Raw genomic sequence first — 16,387 nt, forward strand, 5'->3', positions numbered from 1 at the left:
GCTTCTGCCACTGCTTTTACCTCTCATGGCGTTTCCTCCCGTCCTGTGCCACCCTCCCCCACCCCACATTTCCCCTGTCCAAAATCTCCATCACCCTTTACAGTACATTCCAATCTATCTAGAAATGGCTACAGCCACAGACAACTCTGCTTTAAGAAAGCTCTGTGCTTTTTCAAAAGTCACCTTGTGTCTGTGTCTCCCTCAATTAATTATAGCTGGTTGAAAGCAATATTTTTATACATCGAGCCACACCGAAATGTCACTATCCATTTTCCAACTGAGTAAAAAGAAAAAAAACAAAGAAAACAGTAACTCTCTGCTAGTGGGAAAATGCTGTCTAAGGGGGATGGGAGCAATTGCTTGGAATTTTTCTTGAAGGAAAAAATGCCAGGTGGTTTTCAAGGGTTCAAAAGCCAGTCCCTCAGGCATTCCCGTGAGGAGGAAGGTGGTATATGCACAATCATCTGCAATTTACAAAGCAACAGACACAAGAAAGAACTGACTGGTAAGCTTGGAATCATCTTCTCCAATGCTACTGGGCGCGGTCCGCTTATGTCCTATTATGACAACCATTCAGCACTGATCGAGCTCTTACAGTGTGCCAGGCTCTGTGCTAAATGCATTATATGCATTATCCTGTTTAACCCTCCCGGCAGCCTGAAGGGGTCCTTATAATATTATCCCTTTGGGGGAGGTTATGGAGAAGACATGACCGCCATTTGACCCAAGAGCTGGCCCAGGAGGCAGGTGGAGACTCCTCACCCCCTCCCTCGTCCTTGAAATGTACAAGTATTCTCCCAGCAGGAGCCACTCCAAGGACACAGCCTTGAGAGAATAAGGTGTTGCATAGACCATCCGGAAGTATACATGCTGAACCCTGTTCTGGCCTCTGTAAAAACCTTTAATATTCTGGCAAGCAGGTACAGAGATCTACTCCTCTTGCAGCCACCTGTGAATTTCCTTGCTTATTAAACCTACCACCTACCCATCGGGAATTGCCTTTTTTGTCTTTCCATGTATGGGGAGGGGTGGGGGAGCAGTTTCAAGGAAGCTCCCAAGATCTCAAACCAATATGTCCCCATTTTACAGATGAGGTCACTGATACACAGAGAGGTTCAGCAGTTTCCCAGGGTGTCAAAGCAACAAAGTGTTAGAGCTGGGTTGGAGCCATTTAACCTGATTTCAAAACTCTCATTCTTTGCTACTATACTATACATATCTTCCATCTAAAAACAATAATTAAAATAAGGGCACCAGGGTAGCTCAGTCGGGTAAGCATCCTACTCTTGATTTCGGCTCAGGTCATGATCTCCTGGTTCATGAGATTGAGCCCCATGTCGGGCTCTGGGCTGAGCCTGGAGCCTGCTTGAGATTCTCTGTCTCCCTCTCTGTGCCCCTCCCCTGCTCGTACTCTCTCTCTCTCAAAATAAATAAGTAAACATTAAAACAACTATAATTAAAATTAAAGACAGCAGTTAATACAACTTATACTGAAAATGACAGGTTCTGCAATTTTTTCCTCCTTTTTCCAAAGCAGAGCTTGAACTTATGACCCCGAGATGGAAAGTCACACGCTCTACCAACTGAGCCAGTCAGGCACTCCAAGCTTAGCTTCTTTTTATTTTTATTTTATTTTTTAATGTTTATCTTTGAGAGAGAGAGCACGCGCATGAGAGCGAGCACAAGTGGGGGAGGGGCAGAGAGAGAAAGGGAGACATAGAATCCAAAGCAGGCTCCAGGCTCGAACTCACAGACCTTGAGATCATGACCTGATCTGCAGTTGGATGCTTAATCAACTGGGCCCCCCAGGCGCCCCGAGCTTAGTTTCTTTTTAGTGGGCCCTTCCTCCGGGCATTTCAAGCATTACAACTTTCATTGGCTTGGCAATATTTATTCCATAGAATCAATAATACTAATTTTCACACTTCATTAATAAATAAATGAAGGTTGCTGATGTTATGGTTATGATAGATAACCATAGATCCCAAGGAAGTTGAGAGGGAGTTAAAAAAAAAAAAAAGCCACTTGGATCAAAAAAGGCCAAGCTGCAAAGAGTCCAGAGATCAAAACTTTCTAAAGGTAACAGTCCTAGATTTAAGAATCAAAATGGATCAATGTCTTAAGAAGATTTCAAGTTTGAATACACAGGAGAAAAAAACAGATTTGGGGACCCATGCAAAAGGAGATCAGAAACTGTGGTTTGTATGTGAATAGGAAGCAAAAGTCAGAGCCTTTGATGGCTTGGAACACAGGAGATGAGAAAGCCTTTCTGACAGCCTTTTGACAGTTTGCAGCCTAAGATTCAGAAGGATAAAAATTTTAGAGCTAAAATGCTGTCAGTTGGGGGCTCAGTGCAATTTCTCCGTACGTTTGAGTATTGTCCTAATAAAACAGTGAGAAGATAAAAAGCTGTAAGATTATTAGGCAATTGACCAACACTGCAGTTTTAGTCGGGAGTGTTGCTGTAATGGGGTTGCTTGCAAAGAATGAAAGCAGGTTCCTTGTACAGACGTAGTGATAAAACAATCGGAGCAGCCACAGGTACTGAGCACTTACCTTGAGCTCTCCATACATTCTCTTGAGTATTCACAGATAAGCTATAAAGTAGGTACTGTTACCAACTCCATTTCAGACCACAGAGGCAAAGTAAGGCTTAGTAAGATTGCCTAAAGTCAGTCACATCGCCAGCCAGGGGCAGAGCCAGCATTCAAACCCAGGCCTTATTTGAATACAGCTTCTACTCTGCAAGGACCTGGCATTCCTTCAAGGCCACTGGGAGCTCCAGACACCAACAGGGTGACCACATATTTGTAAAATCACTGTGTGTGTTCCAGGACTCTCTCAATAGATCGAGAAATCTTCCTGAAACTGTGAAAGCAATAAATCCTCATGTGAAAAGCAGAAAGGGGCCCTGGGGTCTAACAAAGCTGGGTTCAAATTCAGGCTCTGAAGCCTAATGGTCACAGCGCCTGGCAAACCCGTTTCTCCACCTATGGAAGGAAGTTGTAATAGTCACCTCAGGAGGTGGCCCCGGGGGTTAAACGAGATGATGCCTTTAAAGTTCTTAGCACGGGACCTGGTGCCTGGCAATCTATCAATAAAAGACAGCCATTGTGGGGGTTATTCTGAGCTTGTGGGAGGCAGAGACCCTCAGCCTTTGTGTCAGGCCAGTGTGCCAAAGCCAAAGGATTTTGAAAGCAGAAAACAGGAGGAAGGACCCAGATTTTAAAAGGAGAAAGAAAAGGTTGGGACACTATGGGTTCCAGGTGCAGAACCAAGACGTTTAATTGTGATTTCAACTTGAACCCTTGAGAACCAGAGTACAGTTGAGCCATTCGGGGAAGATTTTCTGAATTTGTAATCACAGGTATAGAGAAAGGACACACACACACACACACACACACACTCACGCATGCAAACACATGCGATCTTCTACCAGGTCAAGACAAAAAAAAAAAGAGAGAGAGAGAGAGAGAGACAGAGAGAGAGAGAGCACATTCACAATACTTTGGTCCAACACAGCTCTGCAATTGGTACTGAGCATGGTTACCCAGAGCCAAGGCAGGAGGCTGAGGGTCCTTGAGAAGGGTGAGAAGCCCTTCCCTGCCCGGCAGGATGCACCGTGCAACCAAGGCAAGGGAGGGCAGGAGCGCCGGAAAGCGCCTGGGTTTGCAGGGAGGTCTGGTGACCCGGGAGCCCTTGCGGCTGCCCGTATACTCTGAAAGAACGAGTTTTAACCACCGCGTCCTATTAATTAAAAACCAAAAAATCCTTCGCTCATTTGTAAACGGTGTTCACGCCAAAATACCGTAGGGAGACTCGGCAAATAATATCGGCCCGTTTCAGAAGTGCCTTCTAGGATTGTACCCAAACCAAAGACTGAATGAGTCGAGGGAGAGAGGGGAAGGGTGTGCACAGGGTTAACCTTCCCCTAACCCTTCACCTCCCACCCGCGACCCGCGAGAAGGCGGGGTAATAAACGCCGGGGATTTCAGGTGTGCCCTGAACCTCGCGCCGGGGGAGAAACGCGGCAGAAACCCAGCGGACACTCCCCCCTCTCCAGGGACGTGGGCGCTTTCCAGGTTGGTTCAACGGCTCCAGCGTCCTAGCGCATCCCGGGCGGGGAACCGACTCCTCTCTCCCGGCTGCCGGTAAGACCCTACTTTCCAAGACCAGCTGCGAGCTAACGGATCGGCGACTACCACCGCAGGCTCCCGGCTTGCTGCCTCGCGATGTACCGAGCCTCCCGGTGAAGCCCAACCCGGAGGGTCCCCTTTTGTTCGCGGGAGAGCGCGGCGCTGCGCCGCGCTGCGCATCCCCCCCGCGCCGAGAGCCCCGCTGCGGGGGCGCTCCCCTCGGTCCGCTCCCTGCCCTCCCCGCGCTCCCGCGACCACCAGCTCCGGCACACGGCTCCCCAACTGTCCCCCCATTCCAGCCGAGTACTCACTTCTCCCGAGTCCCTCCGCTGTCCATGCCGTCTGCTCCACCGCCCCATAGCGCCTCAGAGGCTTCTCGGTTTCCAGATGGGTGGACAAAGATTGCTTTAACTCCATCGCTGATCGCCGCGGCCGGGTCGACGGGTCCCCCTCTACTCCATCCCCGCCGCGGGCTGCAGGGAGGGAGGTGGCTCCAGCCAGCAGCGTTTTAAGGGGCCGGGCGCTCGTGACGCTGCTCCATCTCTTCCGCCGCCAGGGCTGGGGAGCGCGGACTGGTACCCAGAAGGCGGAGGGATGCAAGACGCATGCGCAATGGAGACGGGCGGCGTTGCGGGGGGGACCTGGGGGCTGGGTAAGGAGAACAGGGGGCAGGTGATAACTCTAAGAAGAACAACAAAAACAACAACTAAAATAGAACCAACTCAAAGGAAGTAAAAACAAGGCCCCTGCGCATGCTGGAACCGGTGGCGATGCCTTCCTTGCCTGGGCACTGGGCGCAGCTTGTGATCTGTCATCCGCCTGCTAGGTTTTGAGTGGGATTTGCGAGCGCGTCTCTAGCTGTGGGCGATGGATCCATCTTTGTGGGGAGTGTGCTGAAGCCTGAGTGTGGACCTGAGCGCATTTTTGTGAGAACCTCTGTGGTTTGCGTCTGCGTGGATAACTTGAATATGAAATGGGACAGCCTTGTTATGTGGGTGCCTATGTGGACACTGTGTGTTTGTATGAACTTGAGAGAGACCTGAACATATTTTGGACACAATTATAGCAAAGCTGTTTGGAACAGGGGTCTTTACTTTCCAGAAACTTGAGGGGTGTGGGGGGAGGAGAGTGTTATCTTACTAACAAAGCATGGCAGCATTATAAGTACAAAGTAAAATGAGCAGCTAGATGGATACAATTAATAACAGTTATTGAACAATGGCTCGGTGCTAAACCCTTCCTAATAACTGTGTGAAACGGATGCTGTTTTGTTGGCCTTGTTTTACAGAGGATGAAACTGGTTGTAAAAAGATGATGTGCCCCAAGTCCCACACTTACCAAGTAGCCTGGTCAGAAGCTGAATCCAGACTCAGCTTCCTTATTATACGGACTTCTTAGATAGATACGGCGTTTTGTATGTTAGGAGGGTTCGAAAAAGCACTATAGGATATAAGGTGATTGTTGTTTGGTGTTTTGCTTTTAAGATGTCATATGGGGCAATGTTTGGTGCCCCATGGTTTGTGGAAGTGTAGAATGGCCCAGATGTTTAAGAAAGCTATTTGGCCACCTGTTGTAAGTGTCCTTAAAAAATTATTATCAATAACGAACTTCTAGATAGTCCATGAGAGAAAACCTGAAATAACAATGAGAATCATAAAATATTTAGAACTGAATAACCAGGAGAGTACCATGTATCAAAACTTGTAAGTTTTGATAGAAGTAAGGAATAGCCTTAAATGCATGCATTTAAAAAAGTAAGAATAAAAATAAGCGGGTTTAGGGGTGCCTGGGTGGTTCAGTTGGTTAAGTGTCCGACTCTTGGTTTTGTCTCAGGTCATGATTTCATGGTTCATGAGTTCGAGCCCCACATTGGGCTCTGTGCTGACAGAAGCCTGCTTGGGATTTTCTCTCTCCCTCTCTCTCTGACCCTCCCTGCTTGCTCTCTCTCCCTCTCTCTAAATAGATAAACTTAAAGCAATAAAATAAATGGGTTAGGATGAATGGATAAGCAAAACATGGTCTATCCAGACAGTGGAATACTATTAAGCCCTAAAAAGGAAGGAAAGTCTGCAATATGTTACAACATGGATGAATCTCGAGGGCATTATGCTAAGTGAAGTAAGCCAGTCACAAAAAGACAGGTACTGTGTGATGCTGCTTACAGAATGTATTTACAGCAGTCAACTATCATAAAGAAAAGAAGGTAGAATAGTGGTTGCCAGAGGTTGGGGGAGGAAAAAAATCGAGAGTTATTGTTTAGTGGTCATAGATTTGCAGTTCTATGAGATGTAAAGAATTTTAGGGATGGAGGGTGGCGATAGCTGCACAAAAATTCATGAATTTAATACCACTGACTATACACTCAAAAAATGGTTAAAATGGTTTTACAAAAATGGGTTGTGTTCAACTGAAAATACTTGAATAAAGAAGAACAGATAAAACCTGTGCAGTAGAAAAAAGAAAAGAATAATGATAAGAGCACACATTGAAGAAATAGACAACCAAGAAGCAAGAGGGAAGATCTGCAGAACCAAAAGCTGATTCCTTGGGTTGGGGGTGGGGGATGGAACACTAATAAAGAAGTCAAACTTCATAACACTCAGCAGGATAGGCATCTCATGAGTAACATTAAGAATGAAAAGGGACACATAATACAAATACAGAAGGTTTTTTTTCAACTGGCTGAAATAGATAACTTTCTTTAAGTAGCAAACTACTAAAATATGTTTAAGAAATTTTAAAAATGAGTTAATAGTCATTACAAAAACTGGATTCTTAATATAAAAATTTATTTTCCTACTCAGTCCCACTGTTTGGGCACTGGGCCCAAACAGTTCTGTAGGTGAAGTTAAACAAAATAACAGATAGTCCTTATTTCATAAAAATTGTTTCAGAGCTCCTTTTATGAGGACAACATATGACCTTGATATCAAAACTAGATTAAAATGGCACAGTAAAAGAATTAATTATGGGGGCACTTGGGTGGCTCAGTTGGTTAGGCATCCAACTCTGGCTCAGGTCATGATCTTGCGGTCTGTGGATTTGAGCCCTGCATGGGGCTCTGTGATGACAACTCAGAGCCTGGAGCCTGCTTTGGAATCTGCATCTCCCTCTCTCTCTGCACCTCCCCTGCTCACACTCTGTCTCTCTCTCTCAAAACTAAGTAAACATTAAAAGAATTTTTTAAAGAATTCTAGAGTGAGCTCACCTTATAAACACGGGTAGAAAAACTCTAAATATTAAAATACATCATGAACAAATAAAATACACCATGAACATTCCCAAAATGTAGCAATGACCCAATATCAGAAAATGTATTGATATAATATACCATATTAACAGCTTAAAAGAAAAAACTGATTACCTTAATGGATACAGAAAAAGCATTTGAAAAAAATTAGCAGTCATATATGTCTATCTTTTTTTTCTTAGCAATTAAGAATAGAAGATAATCTCCTTAGCCTTCTAGAGAGTAATTATCAAAAGTCAACAGCAAAGATTACATTTACTGTTGAACCTCTGTGCCTGATTATTAAGGTCAGGCACAAAGCAAGAATGCTTACCATCCCCATTTTGGGAGATCCCGAAAAGAAATGAAGCATTAGAATTGAAACACAAAAAACAAGTTTCTTTTTCAGACACTATAATTGCCTCCATAAAAATGCAAGCAAATCTACATATAAGCTATTAAAATTAATAAGACTAAGTTTTTGGACACAAGATAAACATACATAAAGAGTAATATTTCTGAACATTATTAATCAAAATTAAAGGATATAATCATAATAGCAAAAAAATCCTATAAACCTTTAAAGAGGAAACTATTATTTTGTGTCAACCGAGACAATTAATTAATCAATTAATTTTGTGTTGTGTTATTAAGCAACCAAAAAAAAAAAAATGAAGGGATAGATATGTCACGTTCAAGGGAACAAAAGAATCAGTTTCATAAAGATGGCAGTTCTCTTCAGTTACTAGTGTATTTGAAATACCAATAAGGAGTAGGACCTCAAAATAAACTTGGCAAGCTGACCCTAAAATTACATAGACAAACCAAGGGCTATGGGGAGCCTGGGTGGCTCAGTCAGAGAGCATTTTACTCTTGATCTCGGCTTGGGTCATGATTCCAGGGTTGTGGGATCGTGCCCCACATCAGGCTCCACGCTAAGCTTGAGAGTCTCTCTCTCCTCCTTTGCCCCTCCCCCATTAATGTACACACACACACACACACTCTCTCTCTCTCTCTCTCTCTCTAAAATAAAAAATAAAATAAAATAAACCTAAGCATTAAGAATAGGCAAGACAATGGTGAGGAAATGAACAGGTAGGAAGAACGTAGCTAGCAGATACCAAAAACCAAGAGCCCCCAAATAGACCCCTCCCCCATATTTGGAAAGTTGACCTTATGACCGAGGAGGTATTACGAATCAGTACAGAAAGGATCGGCCACTCACTAAATGGTAGTGAGATGATGGAAAACTAAAATTAAAATGTCACCCTTGTACTTCCTATCATATATACACACAGACTCCAGGTCCATGAAACAGCTGAGTGAGAAAGAGTGAAATGTTTAAAATGTGTAAGATCATATAAGAAGAATGTCTTTATTCTCTTGCAGTGGAAACATACATTAAGACCCGAAAGCACTAAGTTCAACTCTATCACATTTTTTTTTTTGAGGTGAAATTCACAGTAAACTAAAGTTAACCATTTAAAAATTTTTTTTTAATGTTTTATTTATTTCTAGGAGAGAGAGAGAGAGACAGCGTGAGCAGGGGAGGGTCAGAGAGAGAGAGGGAGTCACAGACTGAAACAGGCTCCAGGCTCTGAGCTGGCAGTCAGCACAGAGCCCGACGCGGGGCTCGAACCCACGAACCGCGAGATCATGACCTAAGTGAAAGTCAGATGCTTAACCGACTAAGCCACCCAGGCGCCCCTAAAGTTAACCATTTTAAAGTGAGTAACTCAGTACTATTGTCCTTTCACGGTGTTGTACAACCACCACCTCTATCTAGTTCCCAGGCATTTCATTACCCTTTAAGGAGACCCCCGTGCCCAGTCAGTAGTTATCCCATGTTCCCCTCTCTCCAGCTCCTGGCAACCACCAATCCTTTCCTTCTCGGTGCATTTACCTGTTCTGGACATTTTGTATGAATGGAATCATATGCTATGTGACTTTCTGTGTCCATCTTCTTGCACTTAGCATGCTGTTTTCGAGGCTCATCCACGTAGCATGTGTTAGTACTTCACTCCTTTCGATGACTGAGTCGTATTCCATTGTATAAATACCCCACATTCTTTGTATCCATTCATCCATTAATGGACATGTGGGTTGTTTCCACCTTTGGGTTATGGTGAATAGTCCTGCCATGAAATTTGCATACAAATATCTACTCGAGTACCTATTTGCTGGGTTATATGAGAATTGCTGTTCAATGTATGTTCAGCTTTTTGAGAAACAGTTTGGCTGTTTTCCACAGTGACTGAACCATTTTACATTCCCTCCAGCAGGGTGTGAGGGATCTAATTTCTCCACATCCTCACTAACACTTATTACATATATATTGTGTGTGATTATAGCCACAGCAATGGAAAAGATCAAACTACTACCAAAAAAAAAAAAAGTAATGATTTTTAGAGACACAAGATTAAACAAAAGAAACCAGAAACAGAATAGTACATACTGAATGATTCCAGTTATATGAAGTTCAAAAACAGAACTTACCTATAGTGATAAGTGTCAGAATAGTGGTTACTTTTAGGAAGGGCAACTTGTTAAAATACTAGAAATGTATTGAAATGATTAATGACACACTGGGATGTGTGTATGTATATGTATATAGATATTCATTGAGAAAGCCATTTGAGATATATTTCCTTTACTAATGGGAAATTATATCCCAATATTAAAAACCAATTAAATAAAAGGGTGTATAACTGTTAAATAAAAGATGATTGGAGATTCCAGGGATCTTTGTCATGTTATTCTCTTTACTTTTCTGTATTAAACTAAATTAAAATTGAATGTCATATTTTAAAATAAGGAGGAGGAGGTGGGAGAGGAAGATGTGAGGGGGAAGAAGAAAGAAAAAAGCCAGACCTCTTGGATCCAATAATTCAACTCCTAAGAATCTGCCCTGAGAAATATTTGATATACTAAAAAATACTTAGACACAAGGTATTTCTTACAGTTTCTGTAAAATGTGGGGAAAGGCTAACATTCTACAAAAGGGGAATGACTAAATCAATTCTTCTTTAAAATTACACTTACAAAGAATTTGAAATGTCATGGGGAAAACATTATAACACAATGTTAAGAGGAAAAGTGGAATATGCATTGTAATGTACAGTATGGGCTGTTGTTCTCTATATTTTGGGTAAGGTCAAGTGTACACTGTGATCTCAATCATATTAAGTATTTTATAAAATGATAATAGTAGAAATTAAGTGAAAAATACTCTGATCCCAAGTATCTGTTCACATATATACCCATATGTATACGTATCCAACAAAAGAAAACATTGAAATGACACATACCAAAGTATTGAGAATGACTACCTTTTATAATATAATAAATAACGTTTTGTTTGAATGTTCCAATATTCCCACAAGGTATATGTGTCACTTCTACAATCAGGAAAAAGCCAATAATGTTTTTTTTTTTATTTTTTTTTTAATGTTTTATTTATTTCTAGGAGAGAGAGAGAGAGAGAGACAGCGTGAGCAGGGGAGGGTCAGAGAGAGAGGGAGTCACAGACTGAAACAGGCTCCAGGCTCTGAGCTGGCAGTCAGCACAGAGCCCGACGCGGGGCTCGAACCCACGAACCACGAGATCATGACCTAAGCGAAAGTCGGACGCTTAACCGACTAAGCCACCCAGGCGCCCCGCCAATAATGTTTTTAATGCGTGGAAAATAAAAACACCAGGAGTAAATACACCAACATATTTTTAAATATTTTTATATATTTTATATATTAATATACTAATAGTGTATATTTACGCCCACAGTAATAGTGGTTATTTCTGAGAGTCGGGGGAAATCTTTCTGTTTTTTAATCCTCTGAATTCTCCAATCATCTATCCTGGGCACATGCTGTTTCATCAGTGAAAGACGGATGAATTCTGATTCTAAAAATGTGTGAGTAATACAATTCTGTAATCCTCGAGGACAAAACCAGCCCTCACAGCCATGCCCGGAACCCTGTCTGTTTGCATTAGCCTAGGGTGATAATGCTTCAAGTTCAGTAACTGACTGAAGTAACCATCTGCGTGGAGTTATTAAGTGGCTCTTCCAGCCCTGGCTCAGCGCTCGCCCTTCTGGGAATGCCAGACTCAGTAGGGGCGCCGGGTGATTACAAAGAGCCGGGCCAGCAGCGGGGCCCAGTGCCACACGCTTTCTTTCTTTCGTAACTGTCATCTGGGTTGATTGAAAAGGAAAATAATGCAATATCATCTTGGTAATTTGATCCTTTATCCGGGGCGTGTTAACAATTTGCAAATGCAAATGGCACCGAGTTTATCGGAACAGCATGGCTTTCAAAACCACAGGCTTTGAAATCTGGAGGATGTGAGTTCAAGCCCCCATGTGGCCACCTGCCAGCTGTGCTACCCCATGTGACATATCACTTAAGTTCTCTAAGCTTCACTTTCTTTACCTCTAAACCTCTAATGACACTACCCATCCCAGGGGGCTGCCGTGATGGCAAAATGAGACAACGCAGGAGAGTACATCCGGGGGGGGGGGGGGGGGCCTCGATACAAGTGGTTGTCGTCATCATCGTTGTTTTTACTACTATCACCACTGCTAGGTTGCACTGGCTGATGTTTTGAGTTCTCACCTTCTCACGCTCTCACCTTGGGCATTTACCCCATGAAGTCTCCAAAACAGACACTTATTAAATGACACCAGGTGCAGAGGTTGGAACCCTCACACGTTGCCGATGGAAACGTACAATGGCACGGCCACTTTGGGAGACAGCCTGGCAGTTTCTCAAAAGGGTAGAGACAGTTACCATAGGACCCAGCAATTCCCATCCCAGCTATGCATCTACGAGAAATGAAAAAATACAACCTATGACAATGTGTGCACGAATGCTCACAGCAGCAGCACCCACTAGAGTCAAAAAGGTGGAAACGACATAAATGTCCATCAACAGATGAACAGGCAAACAAAATGTGTCAATAGTCTTAGAGTGAAATAGTATTTAGTAATTTTGGAAGTGCCGATAGACGCTACAACATGGACAGATCTTGAAAGACGCCAGTCCTGATAGACCACATGTGTATTGTACGACTCCATTCATATGGAATGCCTGGGATGTACATCTATACAGAAAGCACATCTATAGAAAGTCTGTAGGCAAGGAAGCAGGTAGTGGTGGCCTAGGGCTGGGGGTGGGGGGAGGTGGGCTCCCAAAGCACAATTACACACTCTCCTTATGCAGGGTTGGGATTACCATAGCTTTCTTCTCCCATCAAAACTGAGTTGTTTTGCTGGTTTGTTGTGTTTGTAAAGCCTGCAATCAATGTCTGAGGAAGGCATAGCGTTCACAAAACAAATCTGGTTGTGATTTGTTAGGCAGCTAAAATAAATACAGATGGGGCACAAGAGAGTGAATGTGTCAGTAGAACCGCTCCTGGCTTAGGGAGAAGTGACTATGGGATTAAGAATGTAAGTAGGAGTTTGGGTTTTAGGGTTTCATCTCTGTCACAATGAAAGAACGTATCATGGCTTTCCAACTCACACACGCAAGAGACACCACTAACATTCCAGTGTGCACGTAAATCCAGGTTTATAGTACTTGCACCCCTTGCTGGTTCATGGCCTCAGCCAGGTCACTTCTCTCTATGCTGCTGAAATAGCTCTAAGATCCCTGATGGTCTGTTTATTGCCATATCCAATCGCACCATTTCCATCATCATCCTACTCAATCTGTAAAAAAAACAAAAACAAAAACAAAACAAAACAAAATGCATCCGGGGCGCCTGGGTGGCTCAGTTGTTTAAGCATCCGACTTCAGCTCAGGTCATGATCTCACGGTTCGTGGGTTCGAGCCCCGCGTCGGGCTCTGTGCTGACTGCCCGCTCAGAGCCTGGAGCCTGTTTCGGAGTCTGTGTCTCCCTCTCTCTCTGACCCTCCCCTGTTCACACTGTCTCTCTCTCTCTCTCCTAGAAATAAATAAAAATATATTTTAAAAAAATTTTTTAAATGCATCCTTGTGAGCCAGACCCTACTCTAAACTCCCGTTCCACCTGGCTTCCAAGATTGCTGTCTCCTGCTCCTCCTGGTTCCAGCCCCTGCTCTTCCGTCTCCCTCACGAGCCCTTTCTCCATCGCTCCCCTTGTTTGGTAATGATTTCCCAGTACTTATCCCCTTCCATCACTTCTCTTCCCACTCCTCACCCCTTCTTAGTTAAAACTACCCTTGGTTGTGGCCTTGACATCAACGGCTTCCAACCTCCATCTCCAGCCCCTGTCCCTCTGATGTGCTCCCTCCATCTCACCTCTTGGAAATTCCCAGCAGTCTTGGAGAAATGGATAAGAGGGAAAGGGGATTTGAAGAGTAAATGGAGTTAAACAGAGTTCCGGAAAGCACCCCGTGTATTGCTCTTCAAGGAGGCTTGGGAGAGAGAAAAGAAGCTGAGGAAATACATGCCCAACTCTTCAGACCTGAAATCCTGCATGTGTTAGCAGGGACAGGTGCTTTTCATGAACTGTTCCAGGAAACGGGATCAGGTGTTTTCACCCTGTGGGGACATGACATTCTTATGGGAGGTGCCAAGTCTACGTGCCTGGGTAGGGTCAGAGGGAGCCTGAGAAAAATCCCAGGGTGTGTGGGGACTCTTCCTGTACTTCGGTGCTTTTTGATTTCTTAAAGCTGACATTTGAGTGGTTACTACATAGTGGGCACCGTACAAGACCTAGCCTTCTTCACGCTACCCTCTGAATATCCTATGAGATGGGGACGTTTAGTTCAGAGAGCCCCTCACTGATAAGTAAGTAGACCACTTCCTAACAAGTGGCAGGACCTATACACAATCTCAGCCAGCCAGTCTCGGAGGCCAAACACTTACCCACAGTTCATACCACATCTCAAAGCTTTCCTGCTTTCTCAAGGAATCACCATGGCAATGGCCGGGAAAAGGGATGTGTAACCTCAGTCTGAACACGTTCCAAATCAGACTCCTTAGATCTCCCTCCCAAACCTGCTCGACCTAAATTAGAAATCTCACATGTTTCCTCGGTATCTTATTCTGGAGTATTCCGTCGTCTCCCCCACACATGGTCGGTCACCAAATCCTACTGATTCTACCTTAGGAATCTCTCCCAAATCCAACGGTGTCCTCCATTCCCACTGCCTTGCTTTAGCTCAGTTCTGTATCATCTTTGACTTAGACTATTGCAAAAATCATCTCCTCTGTTCTCTCCCCACTAGAGACCATTCTCCACACTGCTTCTAAAATTATCGTGAAACATCCATATATTCAATGCCACTCATGTGCTTAAAAAGCTCCATTGGATTCCCTCTGCCTGCAGAATAATTTACATAACCAATCTCCTTGGTTTTGAGGAAATTAGGTTATCCCCAACTTCTTGAGATTATCAAGAAAACTGTGAGGGCAGTCTTGCAGTTAAAGTTTGGTAGACATCCTTTATTTCCCTAGGAGAAATTCCTAACAGTGAAACTGCTGAGTCAAAGGATATGCATATTGTCAAAAGCATCTGATGCCTTTTACTAAACCGTCTTCCAGAAATGTCATGCCAAGTTATATTCACCAGAAGCGTATACTGCAACTTACTACAATTCCCATGTTTACAGGTGCATATCCATAGAGGAGAAATGTGCTCTCTTCACTTGCAAATCATCAGAGCTGGAATATCAAATGGCACAGAGTAGATACGCAGTAAATGTTTGTTGAATGAATGAATGAACAGAGTAAATGGAAGAAAAGTCCTTTAAAATGCTCCCTGATTTGTGTATAGCTTTCCTAAGCATATCATAACCCAACCGCTCTGTGCTGTGTCTGTATTCACCTGACTGTTTCACGTGGAATCGGTTGAGGAACATCCCTTTGCACACCAAGCTGATACTGCTGGATACTCCACGTCCTGCTCCATCCAAGGACCAAAATCCTTGGACCGTCTCCACACTGAGTCTGTAAGTACAGACTCAGTTCTACTCTCTTCAAATTTCCATCATCACCGAGGTGGGTTAGTACTCTTTGGAAAAGGGTTGACATAAACTAAATAGCAAACTTAGTAGAGGTGCTGAAGGTTCACAGATCTGTGTTTCCAGAAGAGTGTGTACAACTGTGTTGGACAGCTCCACTAGAATCAATGTCCCAGAAGCGCTCAACTTAAATCCCTTCTCTCCAAAACCAGCCACAGCTGATGACATTTTTGTTCCAGCCAGTCATGCCAGCCAGAAAAATGGATATTTTGACCTAAAAATCTTGCTGATATTAGCCTGAGTGGCATCTACCTTAATTAACCTACAGTTTATGCCTTCCTCTCTGTTTCTACTATCATTGAACTAATTTGGCTCCAGTGATTTCTCTCCTGGACAACACGATGTACATCTAACATTTACTCTTTTAACAAATATTTGTTAGCAGGAATTCTGTGCCAGAGAATGTGCTAGATTCCAGGGTTCAGCCATGAAGAAGTGTTGTTCGGTAGTTGGCAGAAACTGCAGGCTAATGCAGGTGGCCAATGCATAATATATCACCTTCTTGGAGATTCATGATGGATATTAGCATCTTAGAAGCTCTGAGAACTATTCAGTTTTGTGTAACCCTGTGTTTCCCACACTTCTCTGAACAAAGAACCCTCTTGTCAGATAAGAGCTACGAGATTCTTAAAACCAGATCTCAAAAAGCACATACCAGGAAATCCTCATGAAAGGAACATAAACCCTAACCAAGAGCTTAGGGAATTTATTTCCCTGGGGATTCCCTAGTTTGCTAGGTTCTGCCTATAAACAAGCTACTTTTGTTAAGATATGGTTTCTCCGTTTTATGAAACAAATATGTATGTAACTCACCATCTGCAAAGAGTGCTGTGATAGAGGTAAGCAGCAAATGCCAAGAAGCACTGGCTTGGATGAAGAAGGTGACAGATGAGGCTTCCTGGAGGAGGTGACATCCAAGCTAAGTTTTGAGGTGTGAATAGGAGTTCATCAAGTGAAGAGCGAAAGATTTCTAGGCAGCTGGAACAGCAAGTGTAAATGCACAGATGTGTAAGTCTGAGT

General features: G+C 43.5%; 1 protein-coding gene across 1 annotated transcript in view; it reads right to left on the reverse strand.

Moving 5' to 3' along the window:
• The window catches only part of BMERB1 (bMERB domain containing 1), a 129,155-nt gene extending 124,450 nt beyond the window's left edge, over nucleotides 1–4,705 (reverse strand). Inside the window, exon 1 of the mRNA XM_039233547.1 lies at nucleotides 4,448–4,705. Coding sequence (XP_039089478.1) covers nucleotides 4,448–4,553 — 106 coding nt within the window. The 5' untranslated portion in view covers nucleotides 4,554–4,705. The remainder of the gene's footprint in view (nucleotides 1–4,447) is intronic.
• Between the last annotated feature and the right edge of the window lie 11,682 nt (nucleotides 4,706–16,387).

Source organism: Hyaena hyaena, unplaced genomic scaffold (assembly GCF_003009895.1).
Source record: "Hyaena hyaena isolate Hyena2069 unplaced genomic scaffold, ASM300989v1 scaffold_76, whole genome shotgun sequence".
NCBI classification, from domain to species: Eukaryota; Metazoa; Chordata; class Mammalia; order Carnivora; family Hyaenidae; genus Hyaena; species Hyaena hyaena.